This window comes from Rhyacophila brunnea, unplaced genomic scaffold, assembly GCF_057557595.1.
Source record: "Rhyacophila brunnea isolate RB1 unplaced genomic scaffold, BYU_Rbru_1.0 scaffold_19, whole genome shotgun sequence".
NCBI lineage: Eukaryota > Metazoa > Arthropoda > Insecta > Trichoptera > Rhyacophilidae > Rhyacophila > Rhyacophila brunnea.
Window position 1 is genome coordinate 34,793,875 of NW_028232848.1, and position 25,918 is coordinate 34,819,792.

The 25,918-nt window shown below is 34.5% G+C and overlaps 1 protein-coding gene across 1 annotated transcript in view; it reads right to left on the minus strand.

Moving 5' to 3' along the window:
- LOC147072941 (protein groucho-like) overlaps positions 1-25,918 on the minus strand; it is a 346,899-nt gene that overhangs the window by 224,049 nt on the left and 96,932 nt on the right. The window contains exon 5 of the mRNA XM_085945961.1: positions 13,979-14,023. Within this exon, the coding sequence (XP_085802087.1) occupies positions 13,979-14,023 (45 nt within the window). The remainder of the gene's footprint in view (positions 1-13,978; positions 14,024-25,918) is intronic.

Sequence of the window (25,918 nt, forward strand, 5' to 3'; positions counted from 1 at the left end):
CTCACTGCGCGACGTAAATCTCAGCCCGTCAATTAATCTCGGATTGTTCAAATAAAGCTTCTCCAAAACGGAGTAAACAATAATAATATTACCAGTAGTCCCATTCTCAAACCAAACGCACGCCAATGGAAAGGGTAGGGTGGGTTAATACGGGTCTTAATAAAATTGAAACGTATTAAAACAAACATGCACGCGTCCGCGCACCGCACTGTTTAATCAAAAGATTATTTCTACCCTCGCATAAAAATACCCTTAATTTCCACCCCTGCGCGAGCGGGACGGGGAGCCGCCACAATTGAAATAAAAGAGACGGAGCATAAAGCCCTTTTATGAATAAATTCATATAATTTTATTTGGGTGGACCGCTTGCCCGGTCGACCGCGGGCTGCCTGTGTAAACAGGAATAAATAATGACACTTTCGAATATTGTTTCGTATCTGCCGTATTTATCTGCAATGTAAATCGGCCGACCCTGTTGTCGGCCTAATCCGGCCCTGGCGAACAAATAACGGAATTAAATCCTGATTTTTCAGACCGACTCGTGTTACGCTGTCGAATGGATTTTAATTTGATTTCAGTCTGCAGTTTTGACTGCGTGATTCACTTTGCATCGATCAACGGCGCTAATTTTTCCTCGGTCTAATGAATTATTTAGAGTGGTGTTTGAATGAGTGATTTAACGTTTATTATTAGTAGAAGAAATTATAAAGTAGGTATTAAAAGTTCTAAACGGTCGAAACCAGGGAACTCAGAAATAATGGGAACTGAAATACCTAACAAGTAAGGAGAAACTGGCAACCGATCTCGAGTAAGGAAGAATACTGGATAATTGATAACGGGATACTGATTAATTAAATATATTCCCATAAAGTGGCGTTATTAAACAATATTATTGTAATTAAAACAACTTCATAGAGCAGTAGGTTGTGTGAATGAGGAAAACAAATGTCGGTTTAAATCAGTCTTTCTCAAAGTGGGCGATAACGCCCCGTTGTGGGCGCTGGAAGCTTTCAGGAGGGCAGTAGAAGGCTCAAAGAAAATTAGGGGGTGTTAAGGAAATCTAGAAGGCGACGGCAGACAAATTCTTTATATAAAACTCCGACGGAATCTAGACACGACACCACTTGAGATGCAATTTACCTCGAATGCTTGGAGTCCCGTATAGACTGTTAAATTAGAGTCGGCTGTAGTAGTGAATGATTTAACTATGAGTTTTATTTCCTCTCATTGAAACATTCTTTGATCTCAGAAATAGGATATGGGTCACACTCTATCTATCCTATCCATATAATAAATCCATGTCTAAAAATTATATTTGCAATAACTGTTTTTAAGATACGCAAGAGATAGTAATGTAAAAAGGTACCTAAGTTAAAAAATATGGGGGCAATAGATTAGACTTAGATAGTGGGCGGTGGACAAAATAAGTTTGAGAACCTGTGGTTGAGATGTATACGTCAGAGAGCAGAGAGGATTTCTAATTCTGTGATCGCCACTAAGACATAAAAAATGTCATGATTGCACTTTCATAAGAGCTGTCTGTAATATAAATGAGGGAAGCGGGGGTCGGGCTAGATATATACAAGGGAACTCATAAATAATGGAAACTGAAATACCTAACAGGTAAGGAGAAGCAGCCAACCAATCTCGAGTAAGGAAGAATACCGGATAAATTTAAACACGTGTCAAGAATACGTCATACGTCGAATACTGACAACTGCTCTTGGTTTATGCATTGACGCTCATTTTTATATTGGTGTATTACACACACTACTGCACGTCTATAATGGGTGGTTTATTTTCGTATGACACTCAAGACATTCAAAACCCTGCGTCAAAATTTACTGTATTGGTATTTGATGTATTTCATATTTCATACATTGAGGCTCCGTGCATAGACAATGGACGTCTAGCAAACCAAACCGACCTAGGATTCGAGTCAACGCGTCAACTTTCAACGCCGTGTGTATTAAGATCTTTAGTTTAGTATACAAACAATGTCATCAAAACACTACAGAAGTACGATAGATATAAATTGAATTGTTATAACCTTAATTCAGAGTATGATGTTTCAATCCTGATTCAAGAATAAATTGACACGTAGGTAGCAGTGGCGAAGGGTGACTTTTGGAAAGAGGTGGGCTGTGGAAATCTGATAAAAAGAGCACACTTGTCAGGTATACTTACGAGAATAGTACGATATTTACTACTAATAAATAGGTACACACTAGTAAATGACAACGACACACTAATTCAATGAAACTTCAAAAACTCATTGACAACATAAAAATGAGCGATGTGTTTAAATTACGTATTTTTCAAAACATGTATACCCATCAAAAATCATTAGATAAAATTTATTTTTATTTGTAAAAACAATCTATACTTACCTATTTATTAATATTCGATTAAACGCAGTTGAAATTTTTTTTTTTAATTATCTAATTATTAATGATTTTGGACAAAGTGCGCATTCGTGACAACATTATTATGCGCGAATGTTTTAGGCTCTGCGATAGGAGCTTACCTTATTTCGTACAAATCAGCAGACTTGCTGAGGTTACGAGACGTAAAGTCCATACGAAAAAAATTCAGAATGATTTCACACATAATCGGAGATTTATTTACGTCGAGACGTCGCGGCATTTATTATTTATTTACGGCGCGCTGTGGTATATTTTTTAATACCTTTGCAGTTGTTTTGTAAACTGTGTTATACTGTAATACATTCCTACATATACGACATCTCTCGTTGGCAAAATAAATTATTTTTATAAAATTAGCATAAAATAATGAAGTGATTTAATTTAATTTAATGAAGTATTTAAATATGTCAATATGCAATTAAAAATATTTTTCTTTTGAAGGTAGGCTTTAAATAATCGCCTAGTATGGAGTCTTTGCCACTGGTAGGTAGTGATGTGAAAACTGCTTTAAACTATTTTTTACTTATGTTTACGTCACTTCCCATTTAATTTAATGTTACTTTTCATATGTATAAAAATATTACAATTATTTAGCAGTGTGCATTCAACACTATAAGAACGGTTTATACGAGGGGCCATGCACATTGCACATGCTTTAGTCGTAAACATTTTAGCAAAGCTCTTTTGATTAACAATTCACTTTTTGAATACTCAAAAGGGGGGAGAGGTAATCAGATTTTGAATGGCAAAACGGAGTTAGTGGGATAATAATAAGGGAGAAAAATACTAGTTACCCCTATGCGCAATCTGCCCGGTGCGACCCTACTGTCACAATATGGAAGGGTGATATTTACAGAGATATTCAAAGCGACGCTGCAATATCATAAATTATATTTCAAAAGCCGTTTTTGCAATCACGTAGTAAGTATTATCCCCCTTATGGGTAGGTAGGTAGGTACCTACTCCTTCAAGAGGAAGTCGGTTGACGACACTAATATATTTACTAGAAAGGTAAAATAACACAATGGTAGATAAACAATTTAACAGAATATATTATACTATCTACTGTGTATAGGAAAAAGGGCGTAACCCTCGATTTTTGGAAAAGTGCTTTTATTAGATATTAACAATGTATACAATTAAATATATGTTCTGTAAAAAAGAAGTAAGCCGCAAATGCCAAATTATTATCTAAATTCAGGTTTTAATTGAGCTTCAATCAAATTTTAGTTTGATACTTTGGACGCTGAAGACGCACCTGGCGCGTAATGAACAGGCGGCCGATTGATGCAATTAACGTGCATTTTAAAGGTGGTTTTTTAATCATTATCTATCTCAGCAGTGACTGAAAAAGCATTGACACTCAATTTTTACAATTTTTCTGTAATAACTTCTTTAATTATTGTTAGATCGAAAAGATATTACACCAAATCATCAATTATCATGCACCCAATGTATGTGACTATTTTTTTATAAATATTAAACCAAAATCATTAAAAAAAAAAAACGTTTTTTGCCCCTTCTGTAAAATTTATTCTATGAGGGTTACGCCCTTTTTCCTAAATATGGTCGATATTATAATGTAAAACACATCTTTTGGACGAATACCTCTATCCATTTGTCCAGGATGTTTCAATATTTCAGTTTTCCAAATTATTCGCGTAGTTTCAATAGAGAATGAATGCTACATTACTAAATCTTGTGTAAGTACATAGTTATTCTTGGAAAAAAAATAGATAAATTAGTTAAGTATTGACATAGCATTGAATGGTAGGAGGAGAATGTCAAAAAAGAGCTTCTTGTCCACGTGTTAAAACTGTGAACCAACAAGCCCCCCTGTTTAGTTAATCGCACTTCCGTTTTCAAATGAGGAATGCCCTTAAATTTATCATTTCATTTTTCGCTTCCGTGGTGTTCAGATCTATAAATTTACGTAATTTGTTAGAATTATTATTAGTAAGACTTGTTGTAGGTCAAACACAGCTTCGCAATAGGAACTTTATTTAATTTTGCCTGCTCCTTGACAGTTTGTTTTAACTTTCGGGTAATCTCTTTATTTTTTAGATGAGTATCATATTCTGCTTTCATAATATCTTTTGCTTCATTACGTCTCTGCTCATGCTCAAGCAAAAGTCACACTGGTCCTTCTTCGGAGTAAAGAACGAATAATTAAATTCATTGCAAAATATGGTTATATATGTACATTGAAGCAATGGCTACCGGCAAACTTTCTTCTTCATAGTCCTTTTTATATAAGTAGGTAAACTTTTTATTAATTGCGAAGAACAAAAGGAGCCGTAACAAAAAAGAGGGCTGATACATTATACATTATTTAAACACGCGTTGCCGCCCTGACAGGTATGTCACTGAGAAGTCTTCTACATGCGACTACAGCGACTTCCGGTTATCGATGAGATCTTGTTGTCCGACAACAGTGAAAGAAACTGCAATAACATGATGGAACAGTACGTTCCGTAAGTGTGCATAACACAGTGCAATATTTTATTATGTAAAATCGTTTACCTCCCCACCAATGCTTATCACCCCATAAATCCTCATACAGGAAACGACCGCAAAATACTGCATAAGCGATACACTGTCACAAAATAGCAGATACAAATTCAGTTAAATATTTAACATTCCGAATCTTGACCCTTTTTGTGCACAACGAACGGCCCAAAATGACTACGTTAATTCGGAATTTACAACACTCCCCCCGTGCTAAATTCGGGTGATATCAAAATCCACACTGAATGGAATGCCCCCCTGCAAACTTTGTATGTCATGGGGATGTCAGGAACTACCCCTTTAATAACGGGAGAGTGAACAAACGAGTGGTTTCAGGGGGTTGAGTAGTCACACCTGGCATTAAAGTATTCGACGCAAGTTGAAGCTAGGAGAGACGATCGTAGTTCAATATTAATTGGTGTATTTTATATTTTTAATAACCATACTATTATTATAAATAACGACAACATACGACAATACTTGTAATACACATCGACGTAGCAGTCAAAGTGAAGAAAGACACGACTATAACATAGTAATATTATACATGTTATTTTGGGTTATATATAGCAGATAACAGAGGTTGTGAAATTACCCTGGAGAACGTTACAGGCTTCACAATACCTTCAAGCATATGGACTGCGAAATACACGGATATCTGGAGAGAGCCTACCCTAAGGCATTTAAAAGGATTCTGAACAACGAAGGACACGAGCACAAAGATGATTAATTTATTTATTCTTATTGAGACATAAGGCATAACAATTTTAATGATTATTGATCATTCATCTTACATAATCATATTACACTGCAATATTTTTGTAGTGGCTTTAACAATGCCCCACGTTGGGCGCCAATTTGTATCCACCAAGCGGTAGGGGTGGGATAACGACAGACCTTATTCAAAGTAAGGTGATCTTTGGATTTTGAAAAACACTGAAATCAGTTCTGCCAATAACATGTGTATACGTCAGTTTATTTATAATATCTATATAATTCAAAGTACATAATTGAGTGACATCTATAATAGCTAAAATTTGTGTGCAAACCACTAGCGTGGCACTTTGGCGAAATAAGTAAAATCGAAAACCATAATATATTAGACGCCTGAACGAATTAATGATTGTTATTTTGACGTTACCGTCTGCTTTACTGTATTATGAAATATAGTGACTTACTGTAGAAGTGCGTACTGTTTGTTATAAACTGTAAACTTTGATGGTAGTGATAATTATTATTTATTCTTCAAATGCCATATGATAGACGATAGATAGATGATGACCGTTTGTTGAACATAATAATTGTTGTACAGTTGTAAAACATTAATTAATTTGAACTAACCATGCAATCCTTCATTTAACCTCCGCAAGCAAACCTCCGTTTTCAAATGAGAAACTTCCCCAAATTTCTCAATTTAATTTACGCTCCCGTAGTATAGGGATCTGTCCGTTTAAGTAATTTTAACCATTTTATAATTAAAATACGTCTAAAACGATCAGGAATGATGTTAGAATTATTATTAGTAAACTTTTGGCTTATTGCAAAGAAAAGTAGAGACATCTAAAGTGAGAGCCGATACATTATTTAAATACGCCTCGCAACGCATGCTAGTTGCAGCTATGACAGGTTCGTCACTAGAAGTCTTCTACTTGCATTACAGCGACAGTGCCACGGCCTAAATATAGTCGGCCATGTTTGTTTTCCATTTCTTTTACTAATCATTAAACACCAGAAAATACATGCTATTTTTGCCACTGTACCATAAACTACAATGTATCAACTATACTGCGATGGTACTACAATTTTACTGCATTATAGAATTTGTACATGAATATTCATATGTAAGAGTTGCGAGTTGGAACTGAATTTGCAAAACGTATGACGGGTACATGTCTGGCAACGTCACGCAAGAGTGTATAGGATTATGAATTTCAACTCACCTTCCATGCATTTGTGAATTAATTTTAACTATATATATTTAGATTAATAAACTAATTTAAATAATGACCATGATTCTAATAAGGTTCCCAAATTATTATTATTACAGAAAAGAAAAGTATCTACTTAAACCAATATAATTGAGAACACAACACATCAACAGAAATTAACTAACTACACTTTGAAGTCGTGTATTTTAACAATTTTTCATTAGTGTTTAAAATAATAATTGAGGTTTTACAACATTTCTACTTAACAGTGGCGTGCGACGGCCCATATATTATGCTGTAGATGCAGAGCACTCCCAGAAATATTCGTAAATGTTTGACTTTTCTAAGGGTTATATTTATTACTTGAGACTTTCGTGGTTGGTTGTTATTGTTCACGTTATATAATATTAGAATTATTATTAGAATAACGCAAAGCCACCAGTCCGCAATACTTCAGCAGCTGTTAGCCATGATGTCTCAATGCATAGTAGATATAAGATTATACGTTTTACAACAACATCACCACACGCCACTGCTATATAACACTAATTAGAAAAAGGTGATTTACTTTGTACATATATTATTTTTTTGTTATAATTTAAAGGATATCCTGTAGGAAAACAATATAAACACGTCAAAATTAATAATTTGATGCATTATGTTTCATTTCCTGGACTATCCGCAAGTTTTGCGCAGAATATTTATTTATCTCACTATGATACGCCACTTCTTCTCAAATCTCAATTACTCCATAACATGATTTCGAGACTTACCAACTTTTGGCAGTACGGGTTACTGCCAAACGTTGTTAAGTCAATAATTTAGGTATAATGAGTTAACAACGGATTGTGTAAATTAGCATTATGTCTGATTTTAGAGGATATGACAAACTTCAAGTTGCAATTACTCCATAACATATTAATCTGTAGACTGTTGGCAGTAATTCCAAGAATACCGTATCTAAGTCTGTCGAATCTTCTACTAACACATGCAAACAAAGGCTTGGTATAATCCAAAGATTTTTTATATTAATATTGATTTAACTTAATTTTCATGGTTGGACGCCATTATGATGGCAAGAAAAAGTTTCTCTCCACGTGTTATTGCCGACTTTGCAAGTGTTGCTGTTGGTTCATAAGTGCCAAACTTTATTGCGATATACACCACGGCCATTGTGCATAACGAGTACTTAACGCCAGCCCTTTAAGCCGCCCACACCGTAGCATCGTGAACACGCGAACGCCGCAATCATGTTCGCGATTGTGTTTATGTTTTATTACAAGTGGGCGGGTCGCGCCTACTTATCGCCGGTGGGCGGAAATCACCCGCCACCAGACTCTGGCGACGCCAATGTTCCGGCGAATAATATTTTTTTACTAAAACCTCTCCTGCGGGCAATGATATTATTAATGGACAACGCACTCAACACAGTAGCTGGCAAGTAAATTCGCACATAGCGACATTCGCACATGCATAGGTAGACGTCATGTGACAAATTCTATTCCATTATGCGATATCACGCATCGGGAATTTTTACAATATCACCTTTATTGTAATGGCGTTAGAACAGTGTTTCTAGTGTCATGTTCATTTGAGCGAAACCGTTCGAACCGAACCATTCAGCAGACCCGACAAAAAGCATCGGGAATTTATACCAATATCACCTTTATTGTAATGGCGTTAGAACAGATTATGCCATTCGGCAGATACGACAAAAAAGTGAGTGTTATTTTTTTCCAGATGCTTCGTCCATATTAAAGTCACTGCCTGCGGGTCTATTCTATACACAAGCCTGCTTTCGGTCCGCTACGGCAGCTAAATAGGGTAGGAGACTATCGAATTATTAACACTTATTGTCACTCGACGAGTGGACAACCGTTTGGACAAATGCCGTCATACAGTGGTTTCCAAGGGGTAGGTCATGGCCCCCATAAGGGGGGGCCGACAGGGCTCTAGCCTGGGGGGCCGGGCTTAAAGGGGGCCCGGCCTGGCGGATTGACCAGCCAAGTGAGATAAACACACATCACAATGGCGCTATTTCACTTAAAGCATAATAAAGATTAAAATTATGTGATTGTGAGATGCAATTTTTGATTATTGTTTGTCAATATTCGATAACTCCATAATTCAATGGGTGTATTAAAATACACAAAAAATCGATAAAAAGTACCTACCCTAAATTTTACATCGAACGCTATTTGGAATACACCACTGTAGATCGTCACAGTGCCTTTAATGTTAACGATAGGTAGGGGGGCCGCCAACGACTCTAGCCTGGGGGCCATGGGGTAGGTACTAAACGACTACAGGGATGCAATAAAACACGCTGGATAGCCAAACTTTTAGGCGTAAAACCCACTTAACGCAGCAAGTGGCGCGTAAATCAACGAAAATACAACGTAATCAAATACGCCAGCGCCCACTGGATTTGACGACGCATTATACGCGCCCGCCGCATGAATCATCGTTTTTTCGCGAATCACCGCTTCTCGGCGATACGAATGAAAGAAAATACAATGGAGTCCATTCATTGAACACAGCGAGCAAAATCACGCTCTGGACGGCGTCGTCGATCGACGGGCGAGAAGTCATTATTTAATAACAGAGATCTCATTGTTTAATTTTATTGCATGTCCTATATTTCGCTGGTTGAATAATGTCGTCGTAAATATTAATTACAAGCCCCGAAATAATATAATATTTTTATTGCTTTGTTATGAGAGACGCTGTAATAATAATTATTTTGTGCTGCTTGGGCCGCTTATTACATAGGTGAAGGGTAATGCGCGGCAAGAGACGTGTGATTATGGTTATGAATAAACGCTTCATACGCCGACTTCGCCCGCTCGACGCGTTCTATGGGCACTATCGCTTAGAGTTTGGTGGATGTATGCGGCAGCGAAGAATTCGAGAACATGGGGAGACCTTTATTCAGCCATAGATTGACCCCGGGTGATGAAGTCCGGGATAGTCTACGAGAAGATCGTTGATGAAGATATTTTATCCATTAATATAACAATGCATTTCACCAAGTAAATAGGCATAATTAATTCAAAAGTAGTTTCTTTTTAGAAATACCTGGATTCTATTTACTCGCACGATTATATATTATTTACAATGTACACGACAATAAATCTGTATGTAATTATTATTCTACTGTGTGAATAAGTTTTTTTTTTATTTAAATGGCAACAAAAACTTACCATAATAAACAAGCTAAACAAGATTGATAGCATTCATTCGTGCATCATTATTAGGTTTTAATTTCTTTCCATTCGCGTTTTTATTTGCCCGGCGTTGATTTCCGTGTTAAGTATGGCAATTAAGCGCGTTAATTATCGCGTGTAAGAGGTGGGGGAGTGTCGTACCTATTCCCATCGCACCGGTTGATGCACTCGCCTCGCGCTGTTCGGTTAGCGATAAAACAGTTTTGGACACAGCCGTTTTGTAATTAACAATAACAATTATCTAGAGAGGAAGTGAGACGTGGTCGATAGTCTGCGGTCCAACTGTTGCAGCGGGCGACAGGGTTGACAGCACAATAAACATATAAATTAAACAATTTATTTATTAATTAAAATAAAACACAATATTTCGTACTATGTAAGTAATTCCATTTTTTTTAAATATTAATCTGGACAGTTTAATTTGTCTGCGAGGAACATTGTCAACTAGTTGACTACCATGAATAAAAATGACAGTTGGTACCATAAAAGAAAGAGAAAGAAAAACCTTTTTCGTGAACTCAATTGGTTTAATAACTAAAAACCTGAGCGTTGGAGCGGAGCTTGTAGCAATGGGATTTTACCTGGAGCATCGAAAATTTGTAGTGCTCCACTGCTCCGTATGTTTATTTTATTATTAAATTTTCGTCCTAAAATCTAATGAAAATAGGATATTTTGACACTTTGCAAAACTGATAAATAACCTCACTTTTTTGAAAGAAGAGGCAAGCAAAGAGAAACGATTTGCTGCCGGCATTTTTGTTTAATAGAACTAATAATGAAAATGACGATTATTTTAAAACTACTTATTTTTAACATTTGTATACATATAATACTTATTAAAACTTTTTACTCGGAGCGGAGCCGGAGCAACTCAAAAAAGGTTCTGCTCCAACGCTCTGCTAAAAACTACGATCAGTTTAACCAGAGTTGCCAAGGCGTTTTCTTGCAAGATCATTTTACAGTAGGCAAATGTGGCTCTTCGTTGGGTTAAGTGCGGCTCCCAATATATTTTGATAAAAATATAGGTATTTTCTTACCCATTATACTTTTATTTTCGCGAGTTTTGCTTTCTAAATTTTGTAAGTGATAAGATGCGCGAATCGGTGTGTATGCGTGTGCACCAAACTTTCCAGATTTAACTAAAAATGATAAATAAACTTATTTTTAATCTTTACTAAATAAATTTTGAACTAATTATTTTGTGTTTTCTTTCTCATTTTTTATTTTTTTATACTTATGTATGTATTTTTTATATTTTATATTATAGCAATTAAGTAATTAAGATTTGTGTAGAAATGTAATTAAATTTGAATTTGTGTATTCAATACTACGTGAAAAGATGACTGGGGTGGCTCTTTACATACCTATATGAAAAATGTGGCTCTCATTGACCTCATGTATGCCCATCCCTGATCAAGTCTTGATAGCTTGCAAAAATTTTATGTGGCGTATAGCGTTAAATTTAGTGTTTTTTGACACCGCACTGCAAACAGCTTAAATTTAAAACGTCTCATAATAAAGCAAGTATATTAAACCAGATGTGTTTGAAAATCAATATGCTAGTCTTATGTACCCTATATCTTATAAATAAAATAATTTCACATACAAAATTATGACTGAATTTATTACTTGTATATTTTATGACTTATTTGATTAGCTGTAAACACAATAATTCTGACATTTTTTTTAAATGGGTTTCTAGACACGATTTGAATTTTGAAAAAATCTAGCATTTTTTTCAGTCGTCTAGCTTATTTTCTTAGCTACCATATCTGGTATGAAAACGATGCTGACGAAGACAACAACTTTAAGGAATATCGTGCAATTTATAATAAAAAAGGATTTCAAAAATATCCGAAACGGTTTTAACCGTAGACTATAGATACATCGTTTTAACAAATTTCCAGAGCATGTTCTCATTTATGACAACTAGGAACAGAGCTTTGTTTATCTACAACTTTATTTTACTAGAACATTTGTGTATTTATATTGATTTAATTAGCACAACCCTGCATCCCAGTGACAGACCACTGATGGTCAATGTAGCCATATAAAATGTAGGTAGGTAGGTTCGCCAGCATGCACTTTATCAATGGTTTACACTGCGGTACTGGTTTGCGGCTTCCGTGGTTCTACACTCAAACCGACATAAATAATATCAATTCTAAATTAGTTCCAACACAATAGACTTGTTCAATGCGATATTACTAATGGTGCTGTATTTTAACGTATGGATTTGCGTACAAATAGTAAAATACGTATTGTTCATAGGTTCGCCGTGTCATACCAGTGGCGAAGACACCATACTAGACGATTATTAAAACCCAACCTTCTTAATAAAAGTATGTTTTTTAGTAATAATAAGTAGGTACGCCCACGCCCACGCGCGGCTTAAGCGTTGGACTATCATGCCGTGGGTCTCAGGTTCGAATCCTGGGTCTGGCGAGTACACATAGAGTGTGTGAGTCAGGGTATAGACCTAATAGGTTGAGCAAGTGGCCGACATCCATTTCTCGTAAAAAAACAAAAAATCTGTCAATACAAACCTCTACTCTGTGGAGGCCCATATGATCCTATTAGGATCGGACATGGTCGAAAGAAAGAAAAAGAAGTAGGTACTATTGTGGTTTATTTTAATTAATACGTCTCTCCGCAATAAGTTTTTGAGCATTTAAAAATTATATTTAAGATTGTAGTTTTTGCGAATTTGAATTTTTTGTACCTCAATGATGGATTTCTTAAAAATTATTATAAATTTAAAACTTGTAAGTACTATTAACCTTTGGCCTCAGAGTAATTATATAAAGAGAGTGGGCATTGTTCAGCAAAATGAATCCATGTTTCTTGCGTATAACGCACAGTAGAACCTCAATTTTATCATTAATAACTTAACTATGAAACGTTATACCACCATGATGCTTCTCAGTACGGCTACTAAATTTCAATGCAACATAGTTAATCATATTTGCTACTAAATTAACTAAAAATAATTACAATTAACTTTATTTTATGTAACAGAAAAACAATAAATGTCAGCAACACGTGCTCACAGTTTTTAAATGAATGCAGTCATTCAAATCAATATTTACCGGCGACGTTTACAAAACATATTTAATTCAGCCATAGAATTCTATCTTACTCTAACGCATATTGCGGAGATATAAGCGTGCCGAATGCTTTCTCACTCGCACTTATGGTTCATTTTTGTTCAGGCCTTGTCTTTGGCTATAGCCACTATACCATAGAGTCCATAGACAATGTTGCGTTATTTTAGTTCACTATTCACGTATTTGTCAATAAATTTACAACATACGTCTATTCAATTCTAAACTATCCTAAACGCCAATTTTTCTAAATACGTTTTTTTACATCAATCATCGATCTCGATGAAATTTCCAACATTTCTGTATAAACCTAAATGCATAGGATTATATTGAATTTAAGAAACAATTATTTTCATGCCACTTCTGAAGTATCCTAAGTGACATTATTTGCCAATGTATTGAATTTTTCATAAATTTGAAATTGGAAAAAATTCCCGAAAATTTATTGTAATTTGAAACACAAAAAATGATTTTTCTATATTTCGATATTACAGAACTAAATCGAATAAAGTATATTTTCATAATTTCTAAATTTCGCTTTCCTGCACATTTTATGATTTGGCATATAGAATAGTTTAGAATTTAATAGACGATATATTGTACCAATATAACAAGATGTACATATTATCAAATAGTTGCATATGGATTATAAATAAGATAATTTTGCTTTTTCTCTCCATTAAAAATGTGTTTTTTTTTCGTTTTTAGGCCTGCCATATCTATGTGGGTATTATACATATCACAAAAATAAATACAATTATCGTAATTTTAAAAAGTGGACTTACCTGTTTATGCATTTCGACGTTGAGGCCGTACGACATTTCATAGTACTGTAAACATAAAAACATAATTATTAGTAAACTTATAATATTTTTTTTTAAATATATAATGATGACGATAGGCAATTTCAAATCAAGGTGTAATATTTTTTTTACTAAAATGTTGGAATGTAATATTTTTTTATAATAAACAAATTGTTTGATGAAATTGAACATTGAAATTGTAGACTGAACGTCAAAATCAAAACATTTATTAACCGTGTAAATGTAAAGTAACCCAGAAGTAAACACTGCAAATTATAGTGCCCAATGTTAACTATATTCAATATTCAGACTGGGACACTTAGTGTTAGTTGTAGCTAATTCTTCGAATGCAATACAATACTGTTTGTAGAAACTGTGGATTGTTTTAAAATGGTAAAAATATATATTAATTAATATGAACGAAATATTCAATAGTAAATCTTCATTTAGCTGGTAACAGGTTACTGTACTGCATTCGAAGATTATCAATAACTAACAATACCATTTTAAGTTGATATGCAGTGCCGTGCGCATCTATTCAATACACACGGCTGCTATCGGCGGCTATCGAGGGAAGTTTATCATATTTATATATTGAGGAGATTAATTATTACAATAAGTTAACTGTCTGCGCATCTATGCTATAACTATCAGGCGCTATCGGCCGCTATCGACGGCTATCGTGGGTAGTTTATCATATTTATATATTGAGGAGATTAATTATTACAATAAGTTAACTGTCTGCGCATCTATGCTATAACTATCAGGCGCTATCGGCCGCTATCGACGGCTATCGTGGGTAGTTTATCATATTTATATATTGAGGAGATTAATTATTACAAAGTTAAATGTCTGCGCATCTATGCTATAACTATCAGGCGCTATCGGCCGCTATCGACGGCTATCGTGGGTAGTTTATCATATTTATGTATTGAGGTATTATAATTGTTGCAAGTGCTATGTTTTAACAGCACCTCCCTCGGCGGTGTTAAAACTTATTATAGCAATTATAATACCAATACTCAATACATAAATATGATTAACTACCGCCGATAGCGGCGGATAGCAGTCTTGTGTATAGAATAGATGCGCTGAACTGTCAAAAAGTACTATGTTTTAACAGCAACTCTGTTGGATGTGTTAACTTTTATTAAAGCGAGATAGTTTTTGAGAGTCTAGACGACTAACTTATTGTAACAATTATAATATCTCAATACATAAATATCATTTTTTTAAAACTACCCTCGATAGCCGCCTTGTGTATCGAATAGATGCGCTAACCTAACTTTAGTCGGTCTTGAATAGTTAAGTTTGGTAGGGAAGTGGCATATTCAATCATTTTATCACGTATCGTTGTAACAATTATTATTATAGATAATTCACGAAAAATACAATAGAATATACCTACCAGTTAACTGCCAAGTTAAGTTTAATGGTGTTAACTGCAATTTTATTCATAGTGGGAAGACCCATCTGTGTTACAGTGTTTACAATGTTTACATCAAGGTTACTTTATTTATATTCCATGCATTGGTGAGACATAGGTACACTTTTGTTAATTCTACAGTGTTATAATACGATTAATGCAAATAGATAGATCCACGACTACCAAACAAATTAGCGAACAAATAACATGCATAAAATCAAAATGAAATAATATGATAAATCAACACGCCCATGTAGTGACGGCAAACCAGCGGAACCAAAAAAAAATGTAAATTACTTATAGAGGATAATATGTATTTAATTGATTCAAATAACAAAACATTGTCATACTGTTTTGTATTTTATTTATAAAATGACGCGATTTATAGAGTGATTGTTATGCCGTTCAGATAAAAGTGAAATTGGAGTTTATTTAAACACAAATTGGCCCTGACACTTTAAGACCTACAAAACTAACCTTTCAGATATTATTTACAAAATAACGGCGTTGACTGGGTCTCTTCAAATTATTACGTTATCCGTGCACTCTCAGATTGGAAGAATTTATTATCTTTCATATATTGGCATGTTCAAGAGCTTCGCTCTAATAATTATAATTTATTTTGTTTGTATTATTTATTCAATATTTTCTTTTTCACGACTGATAACGCCTTGTCAAGGAACTCAGAAATAATGGGAACTGAAATACCTTACGGATAAGGAGAACCAGGCAACCTATCTCGAGTAAGGAAGAATACGGGATATATTTAAACACGTGTCAAGAATACGCCATACGTCGAATACTGACAACTACTGTCAGTTTATGCATTGACGCTCATTTAATATTTAAAAATGCAACAAAATTGGCATTTGGGGCGACCAGGTCGGACGGTCCGATGGTCCCAACAGCTAGTTGAACCAATTTGAACAGCTCTTCTTTGTCTGTACCTACACATGTTAGTACATTCAAAGAGATGTGGTTTGCATGTTGTAATAAAACCAAGCTCATAGATCCTCCCAGCGAAGCCTTATGTTCAGTCAAGAATTGACTGGTGTAGTGATCTGGAATCAAAGCGGTTATTTCCATTCGCAATTCGATATTTGAAAAAAAAACATATGTGTTTCTTCTATTGTCGAACAAAAACTTCTTATCCACGTGTTAAAACTGTAAACTAACAATCCCCTCCAGTACAGCTAATCGTAATTCCGTTTTTAAATAAGGATTGCCCCCAAATTTATCATTTCGTTTTACGCACCCGTGGTGTACGGATCAATCAATTTACGTAATACGAAGCTTTTTATAATAAAAATATGTCTAAAACGATCAAGAGTGATGTTAGAATTATTATTAGTAAACTTTAGTTTATTGCATAGACGAAAAGGAGTCGCATCTAAAAAGAGAGCAGATACAATATTTAAACACGCCGTGCGTGGGTTGCCACCATGACGGGTAGGTACGTCACTGAGAAATCTTCTATATGCGACCACAGCGACTTCCTGTTACCGCCGATTTCTCGTTGTCGGACAGTACCAGGTATTTAACGGATAGTTCGCTTCCCTAAAAGCGATCTCTTACGGCTTACTTGATATTTTTTTTAATTAACTCTTAATTTTTTACCTAGCGGAACCATTTGGAAAATGCTCCTATAATAAAATAATTAACGAAAAAGGTTTGCCATCGCTGTGACATATTGCAATGAGTAAATAATATAATAATATACATTTTTAATAACAAAGCAATGAATTCTTCCACTTTATTCATCAAATGCCAATATTGAAACAATATGCCAACCAATCAATCGATGCCAATATTAATTTATATTATTTAGTCATGCAGAAAAACATTTTTCAACTCAATAATTAAATACTGGGAAAAAATTCTCTGTGCATTTTTTTGTTTATTAAACTATTTGCGGTTGGGTGATTCATTTTTTTGTACGAACGACTGAACAATAAAATTAATCAGAACGAGCTTTAATTTGAATAAAATACATTATGCACTGCACTGTACGTATGGGAATTTAATATCATGTTTTAAATTTATTTATTATTGAAAGAGCAAACATTCCGTAGCAAAAAATACTTTCCAATTTTAATTCAATGGTTTTTTTATTGTTTTTTTTTTAATTGAAGTATTGTTGGATAGATAATTTCTAACATCCGACAATATAGTACAAAATAGTTATAGCCAGTGCCTTGCGCAGTAATTTCAATACGTAAGGCCAAGTGTAGCGACCATGCTATAACGGAAATATTATATTGATGGAATTACGCAAACGACCAAGCAAAATACAACTATTACCTATGATGGATGTTGCCAAAAGACTTTATTTCGTATCGAAGGTAAACTCTCAACTGATGTAAGTACGCTACGCCAAGCAGAATGGCAATGGGCCGGATAAGTCATGGACAACCTTTGGACAAATGCTGTCATACGGTGGTACCCAAGCAGCACTAAACGCCCGGGACGCCCTAAAACCCGCTGGATAGACGAACTCATAAGGTCGGTGGATGTCCGTGGCAGCAAGAACTAAGGACCGAGAAGAGTGGTGAGAGCTATGGGAGATCTTCATCCAGCAGTGGATCGACCCCGGCTGCTGCTGCTGATGATGATGATAGGTCTAGTACGAAAATACCTACGCGTAAGTATTTTAATTAATCAACACTATGTTATCCTTACAATATGTGTTCTCTTATTAAGGCTATACCTCAGCTAAGGCATGGTCTAAAAAGATCGTGACTATATATAATTTGCCATACAAATTCAACATGGATCCTTTTAATGTTATGTTTATTATTATATTCGTAATAATAATAGTATATTCATTGACATGTTTTCTTTTTCAAGTACATGCGGAACGTTTTTTAGTCATCTTTACACGATTTAAGAATATAATCCTCCGACGCCATCACAAAACAAATTGACGTGCTTACAGGTCGACTATCGCTCTCCGACTGGCAACGCGGCCGAAATTATGTCCCACATACTGTTGAAAATTGTTTACCGTTTCACTTATGTACGCTCTTAACACAGAATAAAGTAGGCATACAAATTAATAATTTAGAAATCATGTTTCTTGTCCTCATGGGAAGAAGCGATTCGCAGTTCTGCGATGAATGTGATTTTAAGGAGGACATTGTACATATACAATGCTCTAAATATGAACGATACAGAGTACGGCTGCGAATTGTTGATATCTTTGAGATTGTCGACGAATTGAAAGGTGCCCTGGCGGTGGTAGGTCGGAAGAGCTAGGCAGAATTGTAACAGAGTTGGAGTGAGGGCCTGATCGGCGGATCCTCTTCTAGATGAGAAGAGGCGATATGAGAGCGAGTCGCAGTCAAAGCCTCGGCAAAATCATAAAAAAAACACCTCTGTAATATATAGTTACTTAGATTAGTATATCATCACTTCTCATTGGTCCATTGGTCCCCATATTCAAATCCAGAAATGTCCACAGAAAAACTAAGATCGGGCTCTATAAAACCGTCATACGCACAGTCGTTGCATACGTGTGCAAGTCATGGACGCTAAATATGAAAGCAGCTGAAATGATGGATTGCTTTGAGAGAAAGATCCTGAGGCGGATATACGGACCCATGAATGATGGATGGTGGGGAGTGGAGAATTACGTACAACACGGAACTATACCGCTTATACCAAGATTCAAAACTCTCCACCTTCATAAAACTACAGAGGCTAAACTGAGCAGGCCATATCCAGCGCATGCCTTAGTCACGGATACCGAAGAAAACCCAGGTGGGAAAAGGCCAGTGGGAATGCCACGCACACGATGGGGTGATAACATTACAAAAGATGCCAACCAGCTGCTAAAAATCAGGAACTGGATAAGACGTGCGGAGGACCATTCCGGCTGGAGGACGGCGGTGGAGGAAGCCAGGGGTCGACTTGAGCTGTAGTGCATTAACTAATCACGAAGACGGTGGTCTTATCAATACAGTATTTGAGCCACTGAGTATAAAATATATTAATTCCCCAGCCAGTCCCCTTGATTGTGAATTCTCAAAATTGAGTGGTTATTTTAACAAACATTAAAAAACGTGTAATACCAAGTCTTCGCCGCACTGCAAAGTACACATGATTAGTGCTGCAGTCGCCTCATTATTGGCAAATAGAATAATTGCGCCAATAATAATCACATCGCGCCGACGGATAATTCGAGATAATAAAGCCGTTTCTGGTCGCCAGCTGCAGCGGACGGGCGATGCGCCAGTACCGACCTATACAGCGAATGCATTTATCTACTAAACTGCTTCATGGCACGTGGCCGGTAATCATTTAGATCCGCCAAAGCCAATTAGCCAGGTAATACTTCGCCAAGGTAAAATATATCTATCAGAGTAACATATTTAAATGTGGATATTGCTAATTTTCATCAGTGAAGCGCCTAGTTTCAAAAGCCCCTAAAACGGTTTTTGAAAATTTTTGACTTAGATATGTATTTAGATCAAAGAGATTGAAAGACTGGAGAGGGAACACGCTATCATTTATGTACTAAAAAATACGAATCGGAGAAAGACAGTTGGTAATGTTGGTATTCTGGAGCTTCTTCAAGTTCATGTGGTAAAACAACATGGCGGATATGATATTGTTATTCTCTCGATTTATACGTATTATACGTTATTATTCGGTAAAAAAATGTTTATTAATGGAAGAATACAAATGAGTAACAGCATATCGGAACAATATGCATACTACTCGTATTAATTATTTATACATTGATAGTTTTTCCTAAAAGATCTTTTACAATAACAATTCAAAACTTTTACATCAAACGTCAAATGGTTGTTTATTGCGAAAAATCCAGGGCCGTATGCATAATATTATTTTGAACCCAAAATATACGATGTCTTTTTCAAAGTAAAAACTGTTAGTGCTAGTTAATGACATTCATTATTTACATAGATTTTATATTTCATTTCAGAGTTAAATATATTTTTAAGAATACCAAACAAAAAATTGTATTTATATGAAGTATGTAATGGAGTATATGTAGTAATTTTATAATGTTATAGGTATAAATTAAATTATTTCAGATTTCCGAAAAATGAAGTTCTTCGGAAATTGTGGATTGATGGAGTCGGGCGGGAGAGCTGGGTGCCATCTAAATATTCATTACTGTGTGGGAAGCATTTCTCGGAAAGTGACGTTAAATGAGTGTTAAAGTTAAATGAGAGTTAAAAAAGTGAGTAAAATAGATAAAATATTGTAATTAACTATATAATCAAATTTTCAACATACCTACCTGTATTTTGTCTCTAATAGGTTTGTATAAACAAGTAATTTTATACACAATATGGCAAAAACGAACCCATGTTATATTTTTATTTCATAAAATATTTTCAAAATACACATGTGTAAATAGGTAGGTAATATAATAATTTTTTTTTTGTTTGTAATTAACTGTAATTATTTGTGTTTTTTATTTAAACGTTTTATCTAAACAATAATGCTATGTTATTTTATATAGAACAATATGTAAAAACAAGACCATATTTCTTATTCCAATATTTAACCATTTGCTATTAACTGATTTGTGTATAATTTTTCGTTGCGGGAACTTTTTATAATGAAAATACGTTTATCATAAATTGGTTGTAAGCTTGTGTTGATAAAAAAAAAATACTCAGTGGGGCGTTTTTATGTCCAAGTATGGCCCATTTGCAGCAAAGTGTACCTAATTTCAGAGAAGTAACACTTTCTCTCACAAAACGAGTACACACTGACATTTGTATGCTACCTCTGGGGGAGGAGTCCAATCTCTTTGATTTAGATGGATATTTTTGTTACCTATATGATGGGCAAAGATTGAACTTTAAAAAACGCCAAAAACCGTCAATACGTATGATCAAAAATTGGGGTAAATTTCAAAACCCGCTAAAATGGTTGGGTGTGCTTTTCAAATACCCCTAAAATGGAAAGCCAAAATACTCTTTAGAATGTAACAAATTCAAAAATAAATGCATAAAGTTCACAGATTTAATAGATATATTTTTTTCTCATTTTTCTCAAAACTACCTAAAATCGTTTTAGGGGCTTTTGAAACTAGGCGCTTCAGTCTCATCTAAAGATATTTAAAAGGTAAAAAAAAACCAAAAGATATCTAAGTATTTATTCTCTACGTAACGTATATACCTAGATCGATAAATTATGATAGATATGCTGCCAAAAATTGGTAAGTCGATAATTTAAGTATTTAGAGACACGGATTATGTGTCCATCTATAAATATGTAATGTTAAAAAAAATAAACTTCATCCGATATATAGAACACGCACATAAAGCACAACGACATCAGCATTATCAATATGCCTGATTTTAGAGGACACGTCAAACTTCAAATTGCAAATGATTTCGAGACTTACCAACTTTTGACAGTAACCTCACGAATTATACTGTATCCAAGTCTGTCGAATCTTCAACTGACACATGGAAACAAAGGTTTGGTATAATCCAAAATTAACCTTGATGGTGTTCGTACTTGCGACCTGACAATACTGTCTAATTTATAATACCTATGAAACGATAGAGCCTATCTACCTTTGCGCATTGGCTATGTTATTTTACGCACATCTGGAAAACTCCGCAAGTTCGATCCCTGTTCGGTATCACTTTTTTAGGTTAACTGGTTAGATAGTCGCGATGGAGTGTCTGTGTACGATGTGAGTAGAGGGGCGTGCCCTTACATCAAACCGTTGTGAGCTTATTCGAACTCTCAGCCGAGTGTGATACTGACTACGAGATATTCCATTCAGATATTTTTTAATTCAGTTTCGGTCGACATATTAGCCGAGAGACAATTTCTCGAGAGATGAGAATTCTCGAAACTTCGGAAAATTGATTCGAAATCGGTCTTTACTGAATATTTCTCGATCACAACCTCTAGGGCTCATAGCCGACCTCTCTCAAAGAAACAAAGCGAGGGTATACTGACAGAAAGCATTAACTCATTAAAACAAGTTCTGAGATAATCGCAAAAAGGACTTTAATTTCTTTTTCAAAGCGTTCTCCCACATAGATTTTTTTATGATTTAAAAACATTTTTTCTACATTATAAAGACTAACCTTTATGGCAAACACAATATACGACATGTTACAAGTCCTATATGTTGTATACGCAGAACGCATTAGGTTATTATCATGCTTTCTATCAGAATAAAAAAATTACAATATGATTTAATAATGTTTCTATTTTTTCGCCATTATATCCTATGCCTTTGTGCGTTTTACCAGGACGTAGAGCGTAAAATCGTATAAGTACATGTTGGCATTTAAAGCAGAAAAAACAGCAAAAACTGAAATAATGCGTGCTGTCAGTATACCCTCGATAATGTCGCCACCACTATCGAATATAGACCGTTGAAATTAATTATAGATATTAAAAGAAAAAATATATACAGTATTTTTTTTGTCGTTTGTTTACAGAGTTTTAGCTTGAAACCGTACAAAAAGGTTTTACGTAACTTTCTCTTAAGTTAAAGTTGCTTGTGACGAATTTCAATTACTTCCTCGCGGATCCCAATGCAAAGATGCTGTGTTAACTAAACAACATACACGGCATAATATTTTAAGCAATCCACAAAAATGTTGAATAGCCGACTGTTTCTTGCGATTATTATTATGTTTATTAACTTCACCTTCTATTCTTTTATGTTCTTCTATTCTTTTGCATGACGTCTGTAAGTAAGAGGCTTCCTCGGAATTAATTGAAACCAAATAAAGTCCTTTCAAATAAAAACACTTCCCACAAACCGACGGTGCATTGAAAAACGTCGTTCCAAAATTATTGTCACAAACGATATTTAAATTTGTATTATGCTCAAGGCTAATTTTAAATTATAAACGTGAGAAGTAAATTGGGAACAAAACAGCATGTGACAGAAGGCGATGTGCATCATAATGTAATCACAGCATTTACACGCATTTCGTATTTTAAGGGCGGACGTGCTCAGCGTGGGTCAAAATGGAGCTTTTTTTCTATTTTCAAAGCATGATCCTCGACATACCTTAAGCGTTGTAGATAATCTATGTATATAATTTTGAAGCCTTATTATCCTTTCCTAGCCTAACCTAACCGATTTTTTTTAAACGGTACATGTTCAAACACGCGCGTCAATATAATTTTACTCCCTGCTTCAATTATAGTTTGTCAATTTATGGCTACGGCCGTATGTTGTAGCTTAACCACTGGGGAATGCCAAAAGAAATGGCGTATTTAAAAAAAACACTACCTTATTCTTAGGTCAATAATTATTATAAAGCAATCATTATTCGTATGATGTTTATCACACTTGAATGGTCAAAGACATAGCTTATAATGAGTATCTTTGGAATTATCTTCAAATGTGTTAATCTTGCCCATTTTTTTGATTAATAAAATGCCCAATTCTTGTAAAATTTGGGATAACAGAGATTATCAATATAATTATTTATCGTTAATATTTCACTATAATAATATCTATATAAATTATACTGATGGTTTTATAAATGCGTTTAAAAATTAATAAATGTAAAAAATCTTAACACCACTGCACATTTATGTACTGAAATATTACTTTATTCTAAAACATTAGAGCGAGAGGTTTAAAAGAAAAATATTTTATGTAATAAAAATACTTTATGCAGTCATCAAATGTTTAAAATAAATATAAAGGATAATAAGGCTTCAAAATTATATAAATAGATTATCTACAACGTTTAAGGTATGTCCAGGATCATGCTTTGAAAATAGAACAAAAGCTCCATTTTGACCTACGCTGAGCATGCCCCCTTAAAAGTCGTTCGATTTTCGAATCGATGATAACGAGTTCATTATTTATCTTCTTCTATTGGAAGCCCCGAAAACAAAATGGCGGCTTGTATTTCGGTTTGAATTCTTCTGCTTTATTTATATTAAAGACCACTTAGACCTGAACACGCCAGCAGCAAAACAAAGCCTAACGTTACTGATTAGAAAAACACAACCGCTAGCGTTTACACGAGTATTAAAAGTTATCTGGTACACTTCTATTATTATTGGATTCCGCTGATTGCAGTTGACAACACTTCAATATGTGTCCAACCAATTTGTGGTAAGCCCGGATTAAAACTAATCGATTTTGACGGAATACAATACATTAAACAATACATTTATACCTCTAACCGTATATAAGCAAATGAAAGGGTAATAATTACATATATACTAAGCATATACTATACGTGATTATATTAATAATGACTTTTACTTAGTTCAGACCAAGAACCACCGGTTTGAGAACAGAACGAACAAAACGGAACATGACAAAACAGAACATGACAAACAGAACAGTGACAAAACAGAACAGCCAGGGGATAAATGAAACATTCATTTTTGTGGAATCTATTTAGGTTAGGTTATGTCATTATTTCGTTGTAACTAGTCACCCAATCATTTTGAACATATCGCACCCCTAGTTTTAAAGTATGACAAGTCAAAAAACAGCATTCTGAGATAATTGGATTCAAAGATTCAAACCCTCTCAACTAAATCTAAAAATGTATGTACCAAACCGATTTTCTTGCTCAATGTGTATCAGGGCTTGTATTTTTGTATGAAATAATTATTATATTGAAAAATCATAGAGAAAACATATTTTTAGTAGTATTTTTGAATGCAGGGACCTTATTTCTGAGTATGTATAGATATGATCTAAGGTTTATAATACAGTGAAATAAGTAAGTAGCGAAGGGTGAAGGTAGGCTGTTAGGATCCGCCATAAATAGTGCACATAAGCATTGTCAGTCATACGTATTTGTTTTCATTGAACTAAGACTAAAAATTCAAATTAAACCCTGCGCGTAAATCAATCCATGGTACATAGTCAAAAAATATTCGTCTATCTATATTATATAAAATCATACATGTGTTATAAATATATTATGATTTGAATTAGGTAGGGCCTAATGAATTTTAAAAACTAAGCAAGTCCATTTGTAATATTAGGTATTTTTAATTCAACGAAAATAAATAAGTATGACTGAAAAAGTATGCACTATTTTTATCGAATCGCCCATAGCAGACCCAAAACTATTATGGTTTGCTTTAGGCAGGGATTAAAAACTAATTATCTGCAATTTGTATTCTTGGTTCAATGAAAACTAATAAATAATATGACTGACAAAGTTTACCCTAATATTATATTATGCTGGCTTGTTTTAGATACATATTCAATAATTTTATTTAGAGAATATAACGTCACTGTTCTGGCAGAAAACACTAATTCGAAAAAATGACATATTGAGTTAGTACCAAAATGTTCCTTATTTCAAACTTTACCGTCTGGAAACCTTCTTAATAAATAAACAGTTTTTATTTTAAAGTCATCCTTTTTACGATTACTTAATAAACTCACATGATACACCATTATTTCAAACATTTTAACAACTTCAAAGTCAAATTACTCAAAACTAGTATTCTCCAGTTAGTGTGTTCTGCCAGAACAGAGACGATAATATATT